This window comes from Suillus bovinus (genome assembly GCF_016758785.1).
Source record: "Suillus bovinus strain UH-Sbo-P2 chromosome Unknown EDB93scaffold_297, whole genome shotgun sequence".
Taxonomy (NCBI): Eukaryota; Fungi; Basidiomycota; class Agaricomycetes; order Boletales; family Suillaceae; genus Suillus; species Suillus bovinus.
The window spans coordinates 1-19,636 of NW_024542353.1; the positions used below are offsets into that span (position 1 = coordinate 1).

Below are 19,636 nucleotides of genomic sequence, written 5' to 3' on the forward strand. Positions count from 1 at the left end.
GATGCAGAGTTTTGGGCGGTGTTGCTGCGCCAGTTGTGGGAGCGTAGGACAGATTCATGGTGTCCGTGTGTGTAGACCACGGTGGTTTCTGGCATACTAGGGTTCGGCGTTGCCGAATCTGACCTTGCTTGCCTGCGTGGACCCGGATTTTTTCGTTGCGTCGCAGTGATATTCGTGTCAGAATAAGATAGACCTCATTCAAACACCACTAACATCGCATATGATGTTGTCTCGTATTCCAAGTAACTGCACTGAGCCTATGATCAGCCGCTCTGATAATTTATTGATATTTATTATTGTTTATTATTGGCACATAGTCCGTCAGATTTCGTCGGATCTATGAAGTACACCGCCAACTGCCGAAAACCTCTCACACAGGTTGAAAAGTGGTACCCCGTAGATGACCTAATAACAGCCCCGGTCCAATGGTGTTCTCGGCACCTCTTACTGAGCAATATGATATATATGTAAGGAAGTACGGGAGTGAAGGGACCGAGAGACCTGCTTATGGCTACCAAAAGAGGTATCAGAGGTGCTGGGGATACCCTGGCGACCAGACCTATCACATAGGTTGGTTTCCATAGGTTGTACATAGCTCTCCCTGGTATCAGACATACATAGAGTCACAGGTGTCTGTGATGTCTGCTCGACATTTTGTGCATCATCCTGACCTTGCAAGCAATTATTACTGCAATTAATTATGCATATTTTTATTTGTGCTACCACCATCACATTGAACATCCAAGCAAATGAAGCAGGCCACGAAAAACATTCCATTATGACGAATTGGATACAGATGTGATTAGTAGGTGGAAACGAGTGTGGTATGTATGTATATGTGCACGGATAGGTGAATAAGCAGCGGCGACAGAATCACTGATCCTCGTTCCACAGAAGCTTATTCTGGATGGTAGTCTGCCACTGAGGGGTGTTGCTTGTGAGAAGTTTAGGAATAACCATGTTGCCAGGAAATTCAGCAAGGTCCTGCTGGAAATATTCCACCTGGATTCTTGGTAATAATGAGTGACCGTTTGCAAGGTATGATAATAAAACACCTACTGCTGAAATGCGGTTTCGTATCCTGTATTTCCACTCTGATCAGCCGCCGCCTCCTCCTTGGCAATTTTGCGAACATTTTCGAGTGAAATGTCGACAAAGTCCCAAAATTTTCACGTGCTGAAAATGATAGGCCTACCGTTGTCCCCAAAGCCAGAGTTGTCTGGGTGAAGCGGCCGGCTGTTTAACATGGTGGTATCAATGCCTTCGTTATCTTCAAGCTCATAGTCCTGGTCCGCATCTCCATTCCCACCCAAGTGCTCATCCAAGCTGTCAGTCCCAGTGAAATCACCATTGTCATCTGTAGCACATGTACCTTGGGTTTCCCCATGTTCATTGGTCACCGATGTGCTATCCAGTGGTATACCATCATGATCCGCCTCATCACCATACAACTCGCGCTCGATGCTGTTGATGTCAATGCCGAGCTGTGGTCCGATTCTAGCACGGACAGCTGAGTGGAGAGATGGTATGAGTGAGTCCGAGTAGAGAGCCTTGAGCGAAAGAGTCTTGTGGTCACTGATACCAATCATGAAGACATGCAAGCAGCGCCGCTAATGTTGAATGTGATCATCCTATAATATCTGATACAACGAAAACATACCAAAAAAGCGACCCTATTCCAATGAGCGGCGTCAACCTCTATACAGCCGTGAGCAAGCGATTTTGATGTGTCCATTATGCTCAGGTGTTTTCGGATAGATGAGAGCAACTGAGTGATAATTTGAGAATTTTCTAGCACAAGGTACTAAGGCACATACCTTGGACTTCATTCCACCTCGGATTGATGAAAGAAGATCGCTAACGGTTGTTGCGAATATTGCGCTGAGCTCTACATCCTCGAATAGTGACGAAGGAACCTTGAAGATGCTGCTGTTTTCCTTAATAAAGGTCTGTTACAGCGTCAGTCTCATGAGATAGTCGATACCAAAGGAGGTTACCGAGATGTTTGGGAGCGCGTCCGTCTTATATGCAGTCAGGTTGGGTGACAGGAGACATGCAGTCAGACGATTTTGGAGGCCAGACTGCATAACATTAAATTAGCCTGGCGACTTGTAGTGTAGAAATTTAAAATACCTTGAAGTCCTTCGAGTTTAACAACTCTTTGACATCAGCAAGCATAGCAGCCTTTCGAGTCGAGTCCATTTTCATCATGCATACTTTAAGATCAATAAGCATATAATATATTCCACCGGTCTAAAAAATTAAAATCAGAGAAGAGTATGCACATCAAGCAAAGCGACTCACATCAATGAAGTCAAAAAGACCCCGTTCTGGAACATCATTCTCCTCAGCCACTTTCTTTGCATATGTCTTGAGTCGTTTTGCATGTGAGGGTGTCAGCACAGTTGGATCGCCCAGGCCAGCATCAGAGTATGTCCTTTGGCGACGTACACCAGCACTAATAGGCTCCTCGAGTGAGTCATCAGACAATTCAGGAGAGCGTCAAATGCTGCCACAATGTCCAATGCCAGTCTGGCCTTGTGAAGCAGATGTTTTGAATGTGCCGAGTGGCGATCGTGCTTGACCAATATCTCCTGCTGCTGCAGAGCCGCATGCAGAAGAAGGTCTAGTTTGATCAACTCGAAGCCTGCCTGACGTTGAGGTGCTCCTTCCTCGAGATCTCAACAAATTAATGTCTGGTGTTAGCAGAGAACTACTACCACCCCCCAAACCTCTGTTCTGTGTACCAGCCAAAGGTTTGGAACCGCGAGGACGCACAGGATAGCGAGAGATCATTGATGAGGAAAATGCAGTGGATTCTGCCTGGTGCTGCACGAGTGATGGTGAATGAACATCAAAGCACCCTGAAAATTTGGTTCAAATTAATCATAACATAACTTCGTAACTTTGAGGGCGCACAAGGGAGGGTTGAAATCCAGAGAGCCGAGCACAACAAAAGCAGAGCACTTGGAAACAAAGGAGAGCGTGAATTGAGTATACAAGTAGTACTTTTCTCGACAGCACACTTTGTCCATGAGTTAGAATATGAGTATGGAAGATTGAAGTTTCGTGCGGTGAAGAGCATAGGCAATGAAATGGGGGAGCTTTGCGGTATAGATAATGAAGTTTTGTGCGGTGAAGGGCATGGGTAATGGAATGGGGGAGCTTTGCGGTATATAGAATGAAGTTTTGTGCGGTGAAGGGCATAGGCAATGAAATGGGGAAGCTTTGCTAGAAGGGCGGTATGGGTCATGGAAGAATGAAGTTTTGTGCGGTGAAGGGCATAGGCAATGAAATGGGGGAGCTTTGTGGTATAGATAATGAAGTTTTGTGTGGTGAAGGGCATAGGTAATGGAATGGGGGAGCTTTGCGGTATATGGAATGAAGTTTTGTGCGGTGAAGGACATAGGCAATGAAATGGGGAGCTTGACTTTCAAGACAATGACTTATCCTTATTCTTCGGTCCTCATCATCTCTAACCATAGCCAGGCGGCTGAAAGTAGGGGTTTGGAAGACCTTGGAACTGCAGTTCGTGAGGCGGTGTCATATGAAAGTTTGATCCTGAGGCTGTAGGATCCGACCGTGCATTGGCAGGGTGAGTGTCTGTACTTTGGCGATAACTTGAGTGAATATATGGAGCTGGTGGTGGTGGATGAGGGTAGTGCATTTGAGGGTATGGTTGAGGTGCAGAAAGGTATGGCTGCGCCGGAGGAAAGTGTGATTGTAGCGGATGGTGCAAATGGGGTATAGGGGGGCGGAAGGATTGCAGTGGAGGGAATGCATTTGTTGGCAGCGTAAATTGGCCCTGAGCATGTTGGACCAAAGAAGTGGATTGAACCAGGGGATTTTGCTGAGTGGATGGTGCCTCAAGTCCAGAGGATCCAGCAACAACTTGGCCAGCATGAGATGACGCCGTAGCCCTCCTTCCTCGTGTGCTGGAGCCAGCACCTGCCTTTGCTTTTGACTTTGCAGCAGTCTTTGGTCTGGCAGGAGGTTTATCAAATGCAGGTGCTGGCATCAAGGGGCCCTGGATATCGTTTTCTGTTCTTTCAGCTTCTTGCAACGTGTCGCCAGCTTTCTTCAAAGCCTTCTTCTCCTTCATGTGCTGTACAGCGGTTGCCCGAACTTCTGCGATGTTAGTAACTCTTAGCGGTGTTTCACGAAGCATCTCCGGAATGATAAGATGGATATAACTGTAGTTATGAATGGAGTAGGCATTGAGAAAATAGTTTGGAGTGGACTTATGGCGGATGGTAGGTATCGTTCGCAAAGTTTCGATCCGTTCTTGATGCATGGCCATCTGGAGGGTGTCTGTGCACTGCGAATCGATACAATTATGCTGGAGATTGATCACACATTTGATATCCTGTGCGACAGTAGTCAGTATAGCTCATGCATTTGTAGAATGACTCACTGCTGCTGTAACGACCACCTCGTCATCCAAAAGGTTGAGACATGGGAGATGGACGGAGGGATGTAGCGTATCGGCAAATGCAAAAAGCTGCAGTGCAATGTGTGACATGTTGTCGGGATCACCGGATGACATCAGAATCTCCAGAATTCGTCCAATTGCCATCTAGTGATATCTTGTGAACTAACAGTCGTGAACATGATCAGAAACCACTCACCTGCCCATTTGTCATTTGACGGAAGCCAACATGACTGTTTAAATGCGCAACATCTCCCTTGCTTGCTACAAGCGATTTTCCGTGAAAATAACTAGTGCTGGGCTTCGCAGTCTTCAAGATCTTCGCACAACGAGTGTTCTTCCAGGCCACTGCACCCTTTCTGGTTGTTTTTCTGTTGGTGCCAATAGTAGATTCAGCCTTTCCGGAACCTATGTAAATCATTAGCGAAAATAAAGCAAGGCGTGATACACTTGATTTACCAGGTACAGGAGGGTTACAAACAAGGTGCGACAATCCAAGCAATTGTGCCTGTTCTGGGTGATCGTATATATATCCAAGAACCTCTTGACTTCCTTGAACCCATTTTGAGGTCTTGGAGTCATACCAAAATCCACCTGTAGCGATATGTTTGACAATATCTTGATGAGCAAATATCCTGCAGCTGTCACAGCTCGGAGCTTGACAGTTGCTGTATATACACATCAAATGGAAAACGTGATTGAATGATTCATAGCGTTCGGTTGGAAATATAATCACAGGTCCAAAACGATGGATGTATGCTGGGAGGTGGATCAAGAAGTGGAATTTCGGTTTGCTGATGATGATGCTGGGGGAACACTGTGCTGTGACATTAAGAAAGTCTTCGATCGTCCGAGATAGGTTTGCCTAGAAGACGCAGAGGATAAGAACTACAACTTCGAATATATGTGAATTAACCTACAAGATAGGCTTCGGTATTTAGAATCTTCGTGCGCCAGATGAGTACAACGAGTTTGCCCATTATTGTCCAGGCATTGAGGACTGTTGAAGGGACGAGGTCGTAGATTATGAATGGCATCACCTGCGACAGGCTCTTGAAGTGCTTTCCAATCAGACTACCCTTGTAATGGCAGATATATCCTGCATTCAAGCATGGAGCGTTCAGTCCATCTGTGTTGACGGACTGGAGACGGGTTTGAAAAACATCCATAAGCTTCGCTTTGTCGAGTAAAAATATGGTTTGTCCCCAAAAATACTTCACAACACCGAGTAGCACAGTGTGCAGTATTTTCGTTGGCGTATCCATGTGCATGTCGAGCCCTAGCAAACACATGAACAAGATGCCAATGACTCGGAAAAAAAACTGACCATTCATTCCCAATAACGGGTTGAGGGTGTCTTCGAGCTTGTCACCTTGTAGAAGCTCTTCAAATTCTCTCTCCAGCGCAGCTGTGACTTCAGCCTCGGACTTTGCTTGAGTGCCAACTGTACGTTTTCGAAGCTTCTTTCCAAGTTCTACAAGAGTGTTAATGATGGAATTCGAGGCTGTATCACGAACGCCTGTCGTCGATACCAAATTCTTGATTTTCTCAGTAGCGCCAGGCTTCAGCGCCATCTCAAACTGTTCCCGGATGTTCGCAGCAGTGCCTTCTGGTGTTCGAAGATTGCCTGACTGAATCACATCATCAGTAGTTGAAATACAATCAAACTATGTTCTTACCGCAAACAGGCTGTTATAGCCATCCTTAGAAGCTTTGTACTCCTTTGTTCCACCAATGTCGCACGTCCAGCAGAAGTAGTTGCAGTTCAATCCTGCATGACTACATTCTTCTGCTTGCATCGGGTTGTCGCCAGCAATGAAAAGCCCGCATGGGATCAATAACACTTCTTCGTTGTCTTTGCAATCCAATGCAGCGACCCCAGATGTAGCTGCATCACTGTAAATCTAGTTAGAGCATCAATCTGAGCGAGTGAATAAAACAATGAACCAAATGGACTGTTTCATTGCCCGCATAAGTTCCATGGGAGCGGCATGTGGTGAGGACGTAACGAAGCGCACAAAGAATTCTTTCTCCAGCATTTCATGTGGGAGGTTCGCGTTTGACATGTAGATTGCGTGGTGCTTGTTCCATTGTTTTGATATGTTGCCGGAAACGTCGTCCATGAAGATGATGAGGGGGACCGTATATACCATGCGACCGTTTGCCTTTGCACGCAGTGGATTTGGTGAAAGCATTGCATATTTAGTTGACGAGGCTGTTTATCTCATGTTAATCTTGCAGTTACCGAGACAAGTAAATGTAAAACGTACCAGTAAGGCCACAATCAAGTTCACCCTGAGTCACAGCAATGTCTTCAAAGGACCGCATGAAGGCAGATGCGGGTATGATCTCCTGTTCCTCGTTAACAATAAATCCAGCCTAGTAGTGCAGTTAGAACATATACATCATAGTAGGTGCACAATGACGACGTACCTCTGTTCGTTTGACCGCCCGACCAAGCGCATATAAGGGCTTTGTGACTGAATTCTCGTGGGATTCGCCATTGTCATCATCTGAGTCTACAGGTGGAGAGGCATAGAAAAAATGTTCTGGGATGAAGTAATCTCCAGAAGTATCTTGTAACAGTTCATGTGTGAAGTACACGGTTCCGTCCACTCGAGCTGCCGGTGGTGACAGAAGATCGAATAACATCTTCTGGCCATTAAAGACCTGCGACATCCCCTCGCCACCGTCCTCGGGATAATCGCACATCACAAAACGTGTAAGTGGATTCGCATAATCCTGAATGTAATGTCACTGTTGAATGGACACGAAAGACATGCTAGACGTACCTTTGCGATTGCTTCCGCGACGTTATTGATATAGAATACATCACCAGCACGCGATGTCATCTTCTGAGTTGGATTGCCGACAAGCTCATCCAGGTAATTATGGCACTTCTTATCGCACCGAGTGACGGGACATTGGTGGCGCCGAGCCCTTTGGCCCAGTTGAGCACAGCTCTCTTCTGGGAGTCAGAAAACGGGATGCAGTGGAGAGCTGAAAAGAAGCGATGTTATAAAATGCTTGATGAAAGGTAAGAATTAATTTTCTGACAAAATGAGAGACTTACTGCTTTTGACGGCCATGGATAAGTTGGGTTATCTACTGAGACACTCTCGAAGTTCGCGGACACCTTGTCAAGGATTCCATCTGGTAGCATTGTGAGATACATAGCCCCATAGAAGGAATGATGAGGCACTTACCAGGAAGCTCAACCCCAAAATCAGGTTCGGCTTCGTCGATGAGCTGATGCTCCTCATTGGCGGAAGATCAGAAAAGTCGTGTCGAGAATGGTATTTCGCCCATAGCGAGGCTTGTTTGAAGCTCGGCAAATAAGTCTGGACACTTTTTGTCGAGCTCAAGAGTCCGATGGCCTATTATGCCTTTCACGAGCTCCGATAACCTGAGGTCGAGGTCGCCGCCCTCTGGCACGGGTGCTGCAGGAAGTGGTACACCAGGCTGCATGTCAACAAGCGGCGGGTCCGAGTCACATACAGTAACCTCCATGAAGGAGTCATCAGCCTCGAAGGAGAATCTGATATCAGTGGCAGTAGTGGGCTCTATGGTTGTCGTGTCAGTGTCCTTATCATCCAGCGAGGCCTCAGGCTCAACTTGGACTGGACGCTGAAGCCTCGTTAGTCGCTGCTTGAGATAATTAGCATGATGGATGTGGATTGCCTGCATAATGTGCTTCTTGGCATGACACAGCTCCATTACATGATAATGGCCATTTTTCTTTGGGCATGCCTTGCATAGGACCTGACCTTGATTGTTATCACAGAACTGCAGAACTGCAACTACCAGGTCAGTACATATAGAAACTTCAAATACATGAGGAAAATACACACCGACGCCATCAACGATATCAGTGTTGCAAGTCATGCTGGAGCAAAGCATTGTCACATGATTCTTGATGGTCGAAATCAACAAGTCCAATACTCTCTCACATTGTCTGCCTCATTCAACACTTCAAGCTCCCAACTCCCAATCAATGGCAACTGGACTACTTTCCAATATAATTGTTTATCCCGATATCGAATTTCAGGGCATCAACCAAGGCCCAGTACAGTCGGTGCTCCTCACAATCTATTTTTCAGGCAAACTTCCAACACAAGTTATCAAAAGGAATGCCGTGAGTAGTTGCAACCAATCAAACATCAGAACTGGTTCCTCACTATTGGTTTGCATGACAGCCTGTTCAGATTTCAATTTCTTTTGGAGAAGAATATGTGTCCTTTACCTCACCAGCTGTAGAAGCGGTATCAATGGATCTATGCTCCAGTTCTGGAGAATCAATGCATCCAGATGGCGCTGTGAGTCCTTATATTTCACGATTTTTTTCCAAACTTACGCAGTACAGTCTCTTTGCAGTCAGGGTGACACTAATTCCCCTGCGCACCAAGATGTATCAGATGACATCCAAATCCCATTCCTGCCACTTCGACACTTCGACAATTCTGACTGGAACACATGGGCAATGCTATCGAAGAATATCGAAAGTTGGTTGGTTGACGTTGGTTCTGAGACACAACTGTGGACGTGGGGGTGCGACACATTCTAGCTTGCCTTCATTGCGGCTTATCCATTGTTTCCAAGGGGCTCATGGCCAAAGTGGGATTCCTGTATCCCTTTGGAAGGTCCATTCATCGAGCGGTGGCTAGAACAGTCGGGTGATCCTACCGTGATCGCACAGGAACAAGACTCTATCAGGGTGGACATCTGGGCCGAGTTTTGCAAACATGCTGCCCTGTTCTTTCCTCATTCTCTTGTTGTTTCAGACTGAGTCTATGATGTACCTTCTGCATTAGCAAATATTTTGTCTGTTTAAATTTGCCTACTGGTGTATACCAGTATAACTGTACTATCTGTGATTCATATAAATGTTGTACCATTTTGATTAATAGCTTGATCTCATTGCCAGTATGCTTCAAAGAGTGTAATAATTTAATGTTAAAATTTGGTGTTGTAGTAGCGGTGCGCAAATGTAATGTTATTCTAGGCCACTCAGATGTTGATATAAGCTCTATCTCAGGTCTGCCACAGGTCTGCTGCTCGACCTGGGCTACAGGACTTCTTCCGATATGCCTGACATGTTCATTCCCAGGCCTGGGCTAAGGCCCAGTCTGGGCAAAAATATAGCAATAACGAAGGTGTTGCCAAGGATCGGGACAAAATCTTCAATAAGGACCAGATGTGTGGGCTTTACACTATAAATTTATCATTTATAGGCCAAGTCTGTATTCGTTCTCGTATCATGCTGGTTGCCAGGTGTTTTAAATCATTTTCTCACAAGCTTAGTTTGACTGAAAACGGCAGTTGGCGGTGTAAGGGAGAACAGTTGTGGGAAGCACCGAGTGCTCGCATGAAGCTCGCATGGAGGCCACATTTGCTCGCGTGGGTGCCATGCATGCTCACATGGATGCCATGTGGTTTTTGCTTACCTCGCTTAGTTCTCTTTTTGGCAACTCGCATGGCTTTTTTGAGTGCTGCCCGCGCTTGACACCACAACCCAACGCTGCAAACGCCAATGCACCAGCGCTGCCACAACCTCGCCCTTCACCTGCCGAAATTTCCCATCGCTTTCAAATACCTCCAGTTGTGTCCTGCTGCCCTCACATGACAATTCCTACTAGCACTCAGCCTGCCCCTGCCAGTACTGTCGACATGGGCGCATTTTTTACTGTGTCACGTGACACGGAGCCAGCCGCCTCCAGGTGAGTTCTTTTCCTTTGTCTTCATCTGATTTAGAAAATTTACAGCAGCTGCTATCCCCAGTGCTTCCCCAGCACCTTCAGCATCTTTTGCTGTGGCCTGTGGTGACTCCAATGTTGCACTCCCCATCGTGCCAGGCCATGTTGCCAGGTGAGTTCTGTTGTTTCTGTCTGTCTGATTTGTCATTTATGGTGGCTACGAGGTACACCAGCTTTCTCGAGCCGACCCCTGCTGTTGACTGGAATGCCAGGGTTCTGCAGGGTCTGGACACAAGTTATGCTGCCTGACTGCAGCAGCATGCTCAATGCCATGTAGTTATTCCACCTGTTGCGACACCCACCCCGCCTGTTGCTGCATCCACTGCTCCATCAGTACCCTCAGGTACGACTGACTGGGCAGCTGAACTCCATCTCCGCTTTTCAGAGAGTCACTCGAGGCGTCTTGAACGGAGACAGCTCACTAACCCATACAGCAAGATCTCCACTCGGCGAGAGGGTCTCCATGCAGCACAGCAGTGATTTCATGACCTTCGACAAGAAAACCCAAAGATGGCCAAGAGAATGATCAGGGCAGATGAGGAATTCAAGCATGTCCGCAAGTGCGATGACATGGACTGGGATGTTAATTGTGCACGCTTGGATGAGGCAATTGAACATAGAAAGCAGCGCAAGGTTGCAGATGCTTGGCATGAACACATCTTTGAGGAGAGGAAGGGGAAAACTTGGGAGGAGTGGCGTCATTTGGACCAGGTACTCAAGGAGGGTCCTCCCCCTGGCTGGAAGCCTTCTTGACATTCACATTCACATTTGTTTTATAGTTAGTCTTAATTTATGAAATGCCAAGTGTAATTAAATTTGGACTTAACCTTGACTCAACAAATACAATATATATAATTTATTTCAAAACCTATAATTATTATTATTGAAACACCCAAAGGTAGGATGTAGCCGAAGGCCAGGAAGCCAAAAAAGAGCATGAAGCGCTCTTTTTTGCTTCCTGTGCCGAAGGCACAATGGGTGTGTGCTAGTCTATAAAGTAAGGGAGGATGGGGGAGGGAAGTACTGGACGCTCGCGTGGTTTTCACGTAGGGCCATGTGCGTTTCGCTAAAGGTCATGCGTTTTTCGCTAAACGCCATGTGCGAAGCACATGGTTTCACTTACCTCGCTTAATCTTACTTTTGGAAATCTCGCGTGGCTATCACGTGCTTTCGAGGGTCCTAACAGGCAGCACGCATGTAAAAGCATTTATTATTTATGAAATTCAACATAAATTCAACTACATATTAAGAAAAGACAATTGAGAAATGGGAAATGGGAAAGGAGAATAGGAGAATGAGGGAAATGGGAAAACAGAGAAAATGGGGAAAATAGGAGAATAGGAGAACAGAGAACAGAAGAGGAAAATAGAAGAATGGGAAAAACAGGAGAATGGGAGAATGAGAGAAGGGGGAAGGGGGAGGACAACAGGAAAGGGGAGGAGGACAACAGGACGGGAGGAGGACAACAGGACGGGAGGAGGACAACAGGACGGGAGGAGGACAACAGGACGGGAGGAGGACACAGGACGGGAGGAGGACAACAGGACGGGAGGAGGACAACAGGACGGGAGGAGGACAACAGGACGGGAGGAGGACAACAGGACGGGAGGAGGACAACAGGACGGGAGGAGGACAACAGGACGGGAGGAGGACAACAGGACGGGAGGAGGAACAGGAGGGAGGAGGACAACAGGACGGGAGGAGGACAACAGGACGGGAGGAGGACAACAGGACGGGAGGAGGACAACAGGACGGGAGGAGGACAACAGGACGGGAGGAGGACAACAGGACGGGAGGAGGACAACAGGACGGGAGGAGGACAACAGGACGGGAGGAGGACAACAGGACGGGAGGAGGACAACAGGACGGGAGGAGGACAACAGGACGGGAGGAGGACAACAGGACGGGAGGAGGACAACAGGACGGGAGGAGGACAACAGGACGGGAGGAGGACAACAGGACGGGAGGAGGACAACAGGACGGGAGGAGGGGGCACAGAACACCAGACACAACAGTAAATGAGAAAATACATATATTCAATTGTACTTTTACTTTTGTCAAAATACTGCTCAAAGTATGTAACTTATTTTGAAATTTTGATCACAACTCAGTGAATAAAATATAATTTATTTCAAAACCTGCAATAATTATTAAGTCACCCAAAGTAGGATGAAGCCAAAGGCCAGGAAGCCAACAAAGAGCGCGAAGCACTCTCTTTGCTTCCTGTGCCGAAGGCACAACAGGTGTGTGCTAGTCTATAAAGTAAGGGAGAACAGTTGCGGGAAGGGACGGATGCTCGCGTGGTTTCCGCTTGCACCACGTAGATACACTTAGATATGCTTAGATTCACTAAACACCATGTGGTTTCGCTTACCTCGCTTAATCCTTACTTTGGAAATCTCATGTGGTTTTCTCGCTTGAGTTTGCTAATGGTGACTACGAAAAAATCTTAATTCAGAATTTCGAGAGGTAAATTTCCACGGTGTCCAAAAATGCTGCCAAACATGATATAGTGGACAGTGTTCTGCACGCCTACTGCGCCGAGCCCATAATACGGACAAACAACTCACTTTTCCTACTATAAGGGAGCGAGCATCGAGAATAGCAAAAGCATAACAGATTTGGGTTACACAATTGGTTACACAATTTGTTACATAATTTGGTGACACAAATCATTACACAATTGGCTGCTGCTTTTGTATAGAATTCTTGAATTAAATTGCCCTCCCCCGCAGCCAAGTGTAACAAAGTGTGATACACTTTTTGTGGGTTTTGATTATTATCAACAAAGATATAAATGACTTATTGATGGGCTCAGGCTACTCAAATTTTACACTTGCTAAACAACCATTTAAATATTGAACATGGACGGAAATATGCCCATTCCGTGAGTTGCTGACTATATATTGCTACGTGCAAGGTGCATGATGCTAATGTCTGCACATGCTATTTAGATATCATGAACATATTACCCCGGAGCGCGAGCGTCACTCCCAACGTGAACACGATAGAGTCAATCGACTCCAGATGATGTCCCCTACCAGGCGCAATCGTTGACATGCTGCTCATGATAGGCCTGCCCCTCATGTACCACAGCCAAATTTTATGCCAGCTAATGAACCTCAAGCAGGGCCTGTTCCACGACCTTTTGCATGGCAGCCTCCTCCTCACTTTCCATATGAACCGCTACCAGTTGGGCAATATCCTGGCTTGCCATGTAATGCCATTGCACATGTGCAACGTGCTCATCAGCACCCTCCTGTTGATTATAATGCACGCCTGAATGAGCAGATGAATGCAGCTCATAATGATAGACGCCACCAGCGCAACCGTCGTAGGCAACAGGACAGAGAGGAGATAAGAGAGCAGGCACAGGCAGAGCTAATGGCAGCTGGGATGCAGCCCATGCAGGTACCTCAGGTCCATAATCAACCTGCTCAACCTGCTCCTGCTCCTCCTGTATATGGTGCTATTCATTATGAGGGCGCAGTTGGTCCTCACAACTTTGACAATCCTCTTCATTACTTTGCGCCTAATCCTGCTCCGCCTTTGCATGGGCCACCTGAACCTGATTATCATCAATTTAATATTCAGTTTCAACACCATTTACAGGCAGAGCAAATGGACAATGAGCACATTAGAAATGACTTGCTTCAAAGGCAAGCACAGGAGGAATTTCGACAACGTCAAATTCAGCTACAATTGCAACAACAAGAAGCTGAGAGGATCAATAGAGAGGCTCAATGGTGGCATGAGGAGGCTCTTCGCCTGCAGCAAGAAGCTGAGAGGATCCAAAGACAGGCTCAATTGCAGTATCAAGAGGCTCTTCACCTGCAGCAGCAAGAAGCCGAAAGGTTTCAAAGACAGGCTCAATTGCAGCAGCAGGAGGATCTTCGTTTGCAGCAAGAAGAAGCTGAGAGGATCCAGAGACAGGCTCATTTGCAGCAGCAGGAAGAGGAGCAGCAGAATAGGCTGGCTCAGGATCGTGCGCAAGCAGGTCGACAGGAAGAGGAGCAGCACAATAGACGAACTCAGGATCGTATGCGAGCAGGTCAAGAGGAAGAGGAGATCCAACACCAGAGGCAACAAAGGATTTGCGAGCAAGCAGAGCGTCTAGAAGAGGCGCTGCATGAATATAATGATCCTGCTTCTCAAGAAAATCACGCTGCTGATGAAGAAAGGAGAAGAGCTCAAGAGATTCAGCAGCATGAGGAGCGTGAGGCAGAGGACCAAGTACTTATCAACCGCATTGTTCCTATCCCTGATGGAGCTCGACCATACAGGGAGCCTATAAACATTCATAGTCTTGGTCCTCTTAATGTAGAGTGCACCAAGTGCCATGCATTGCACTTTGCATCCGAAAGACTCTCAAAATCCTCCCTACGGAATCCAAAATTCAGTACATGCTGCTCAGAGGGTAAAGTTGTCCTCCCGCCCTTTCCACCATGGCCGCCAGAACTGCAGCACGCTTATACTGACAGGACATTTGTCTCCAAGATTCGGCAGTACAACAGCGCTCTTGCATTCATGTCGGTCGGTGTCGATATTGAGGATAGAGCCCTCCAAGGCTCTGGCCCCAATGCTTTTCATATTCATGGATCTCTGCATCACCTCATGGGTAGTCTCATACCTCCAGAAGGCATTCAGCCTTCATATGCGCAACTTTATATCTACGATCCTGAGGAAGCCACCAACATTCGCGCCACCCGACCTGGAAATGAAGGTCTTGATCGCGGCATTCTCAGGGAGCTCCATGACATGCTGTATCGAATCAATCCCTATGCTGCTCTTTACAAGCAGGCCTATCAGGTCATGCGAGAGAAGCCTCCAGAGCAGCACACGGATGTTTGTGCATGCATTCACTTCCAGCAAGGCACAGATGGTCGAAGATATAATGTTCCCACTGCTGATGAAATTGCTGTGATCATTCCTGGAGATGGATCTGAGCAGGTATCTGAAAAACAGGACATCGTCTTGCAGCTTCAAGGAGGTCGACTCCAGCATATAAGTCAGCTCAGCCATGCGTACTCCCCACTTCACTATGTCCTTCTCTTTCCATCTGGAGAGGAGGGCTGGCACCTTGGAATACCTCTGATTCTCCCCCCAAATACCCGCACGGTCGCAAAGAATGTCACTCAGCTGTTGTACTATGCCTATCGACTTCATCCACGCCCTGTTCCCATCTATCACAACAACATCTTTCGTGGTGGAAGATTGTTCCAGCAGTATATCGTCGACGCTTGGGCCTCCATCGAACAGAGCAATTTGAACTGGATCAGAAGCAACCAAGAGCGGCTGAGGGCGGACTGCTATCAAGGCTTAGCAGATAATGTTTGCAACGAGGGCATAGATGATCTGGCTCAGACAGGTCGCTCCATTATTCTTCCCTCCTCTCACACAGGGAGCCCTCGATATATGCACCAGCTGCTTCAAGATTCTTTAGCCATTTGCCGTGCCTGCGAAAAGCCGGATCTCTTCCTGACAATGACCGCCAATGGAAGTTGGCCTGAAATCACAGAGAATCTCCTTCCTGGTAATGATTCTTATTTGATGTGTTGTGTATGACTTTGTGCTGACAATTTCTTATATAGGTCAGAGCGCTGTGGACTGCCCAGACTTGGTGGCTCGGGTTTTCTACCAGAAGCAGCAAGCGCTGCTGAAGAAGGTTCGCAAGGGCTACTATGGGAAGGTTGCTGGATTGGTGTACACCATCGAATATCAAAAGCGCGGCCTGCCTCACATGCTGTCACGAGTACCTTTAACAAACCACTATTCTTTCTTGAATCTTCCTAAGCGCCAATACACAGCGCTTAAGTCAAACCCTAACCCTACCCCGAAAACGTCTACCAGTTCAGAGATTCCATTAGCACCCACAACACGTGTCTTCGATGTGACTGATGAAGAAGACAAGTTCTTTGATTGTGAATAGATTAGATTAAATACGATAAGATAAGATATGGTCACATGATACTTCTTTAATATTCTATGACGTTCTATGGTACGATTCCCTTTTCTATTTTATGATTGGCTAGTAGTTGTAACTCAGTTTCAATCTCCGTCTCAATAGTTGTATATAGGTAGCAGGTCTTGGTCGATAGTTCTTTAGTTCAAACCTCTTGTATCTACACCGTAGCAATCCAAGACGTACTTGCTCAATCCTTTTCTTGTTGTGATAACCTTAGTCTGAGTCCTAGTCTCCGCCCAGCGTTAATTCGTTATTGGGTTGTGACACATGCACCTTCTCATCTTCCTGGAGCCAGATTATAAGATCCGTACCACTGAGCAAATCGACTCCTTCATCTCCGCTCAGATTCCTGACAGGAACATCCATCCTCAGCTCTATCAGGTTGTGGAAAAATACATGCTGCATGGCCCTTGCAGTCCGCAGCGTTGCATAGAGAATTCGCGGTGCAAAAAGCACTTTCCAAAATCATTCTGTCCCCAGACCCTGATGAAGGATGATGGCTATCCCGAGTATGCGAGACCTGACAATGGTCGCACCATCCAAAAGAACGACATCATCTTCACCAACAAGGATGTTGTTCCACATCCCCCCGAACTGCTGGTGGAATTCAACTGCCACATCAACCTCGAGGTCTGCGCCTCTATCAAATCTGTCAAATACATCCACAAATACATTTATAAGGGAAATGACCGTGCTACGTTGGAGATGAGAGGAGCGGTGGATGAGGTCAAATCATATCTGGACTCGAGATATATCAGCTCTACCGAGGCTGCATGGCACATCTTCAAATTTTCTATGCATCTCGAATGGCCCTCTGTCTACCATTTGCCGGTCCATCTCAAAAATGAACAGATGGTGTTCTATGACCCCGAGGATGATGCTGAGGAAGTCCTTGAGCGCGCAGAAGTGAAAGATACTTGCCTCACTGGATGGTTCAAAGCCAATGCCAATGAGAACTTGGTGGCAGCTGGAGCCCACGACAGCCTCTATCAGGATTTCCCCTCAAAATTCATTTGGAGCAAAGGTGCATGGAAGATACGGGAGCGAGGAATGGTGATTGGAAGAATGTACACTGCTGTGCCCAGCTCCGGAGAGCGCTTCTATATGAGATTGCTTTTGACTGTAGTGAAAGGTATGATGTCTAAGACAATTTTTATCAATCAAGCTCACCATAATTTCAAGGGGCTACCTCCTTTGAACACCTTCGGACACATGATGGGACTCTCTATGAGACTTTCAAGGAAGCATGTCGGCACAGGGGTCTGCTTGATGACGATTATGAATGGATCCAGTGCTTGCGGGATGCCTCTCATATGTACACAGGAAATTGCATGCGCAATCTCTTTGCCATCATCCTGCTGCACTGCAACCCTACCAGCCCTGATGATCTTTGGAACTGCTTCAAGGAAAATCTCTGTGATGATCTGCGTCACCGCCTCACTCATGCACCGTTCAACATGCCTGACCCCACGGAGGAACAGGTACACGACTATGGTCTTCATCTCATTGATGGCGTGCTCTGCAAAAATAGCAAGTCTTTGGAAGCAATTCCTCAAATGCCAGTAGCTCGAATGGCAGAAAGATGGGGGGCCATGGAGGGCAACCAGCTCATCACTGAGCAGTGTCAGTATGACCCGCAGGAGCTTCAGCAGATAGTGGATGAAGGAGTCCCTTTGCTTAATGTCGAGCAGAGGGTGGTCTATAATGCTGTGGTCGAGGATGCCATGAATCGTAATCAGCAAAGACCCGGACGCACATACTTTGTCCATAGCGCAGGGGGATGCGGCAAGACGTATCTCTGCAAACTCATCGCTTCAAAACTCTGTGCTGAAGGAAAGATTGTCCTCTGTGTGGCCTCCTCTGGAATTGCTTCCCTCCTCCTACCAGGCGGACGTACGGCTCATTCGTGATTCAAAATCCCCATTCCCATTAACGAGGACAGCACGTGCAACATCAAAAAAGGAGATGTTGTCCACAAGCTTCTCAAGGAGACCTCCCTCATCATCTGCGATGAAATTCCTGATGCTCCATCGTCATATTCTGGAGTGCCTTGACCGCACGTTGCGTGATCTTCTAAACAAAGAGGCTGATTTTGGGGGAATAACCATGCTCTTCGGCAGGGACTTTAGACAGACCCTGCCGGTGGTGACCCATGGATCCAGGGAGCAGATAGTGAGCGCTACCCTTTGCAGATCTCAACTCTGGCGAAAGCTTCGTATCTTCCACCTCGAGAGAAATATGCGGCTTGGTCAAGACCCCGCCTCTGATGAATTTGCAAGGTGGCTCCTTGAGATTGGAGCTGGCGAGGGCACAAATGAAGACGGAACTGTGACCTTCCCTATTTATATGCGCTGCCCCAACAATGATGTCCAGTCTCTCATCAACGCCCTATACTCTCCAGTTCTGCTCCCTGGGCAGCCTGCAGTGGATGATTCCTTCTTCCTGGAACGCACCATCCTCTCCGCAAAGAACACTGATGTGGATGAGATCAACACCACCATTCTTGAATCATTCCCTGGAGATAAAGCGGTCTTCACCAGTGCAGACTCAGTCAGCGAGAGGGAATACGATTACATCCCCACAGAGTTCCTTCATACCCTCACCCCATCAGGCTTCCCTTTGCACAAATTGGAGGTCAAAAAAGGTGTTCCCCTGATGCTGTTGCGCAACTTGAACCCCTCCGAGGGCCTCTATAATGGAACTCGCATGATCCTGCTGTCTTGGACCGTTCGGTCCTCAAGTGTCGCATTCTTAGAGATGGAGTCAATGAAGCTTGCCAAGATGATCGGGACACGGTCCTAATCCCTGCATGACCCTGGATGCCACATCTGAAGATAACCCATTCCTCTCAAGTGTCGCCAATTCCCCGTTCGTGTCGCATTTGCTATGACCATCAACAAGGCGCAAGGTCAAAGCGTCAAGTGGGTTGGGCTTAATTTGCGGACTCCCGTGTTCAGCCATGGACAGCTCTATGTTGCATTATCTCGCTGCACTCACCCAGATAGAGTGTTTGCTATCTTTCCTGAGAATGAAGAGGGCTCAAAGACGACAATGTAGTGTATACAGAAGTGCTTAGAAGAATTACGATTCCTGTTGGATGATTGATGTACATATGATGTACTTTTATATAGAGAACCGACTTGGATGTGATGTATCATGTAGTTTTAGTTGTGTCGAAATGCTGCTCAAAAATGTAATTGTTTTCAAAATGCACTATGATCATTAGTAAGGCAAAGTGCCGCAGGCACCTCGCAAAGGAGCGCGAAGCTCCTTTGCCTTGCTGTGCCTTTGGCACAGCAAGTATTCAAGGTCAAGACTTAAGACACCCAAAGTAGGATGAAGCCGAAGGCCACAACGGGTGTGTTCTAGTCTATAAAGTAAGGGAGAACGGGGCGGGAGAGAACAGTCGCTCGCTGGTTTTCGCTTGGGTCGCTTGGCCGCTAAGATACGCTTAGATTCGATAAACGCCATGTGGTTTTTCGCTTACCT

At 47.2% G+C, this 19,636-nt stretch overlaps 1 protein-coding gene across 1 annotated transcript; it reads left to right on the plus strand.

Annotated features, from left to right (window-relative positions):
* Window positions 1-11,555: 11,555 nt before the first annotated feature.
* On the plus strand, window positions 11,556-12,200 carry EDB93DRAFT_1110302 (uncharacterized protein; the record flags this gene model as incomplete). The annotated part of the gene is made up of 1 exon (XM_041448031.1): window positions 11,556-12,200. The coding sequence occupies one exon, from the start codon at window positions 11,556-11,558 to the stop codon at window positions 12,198-12,200; it is 645 nt and encodes a 214-aa protein (XP_041300609.1).
* Between the last annotated feature and the right edge of the window lie 7,436 nt (window positions 12,201-19,636).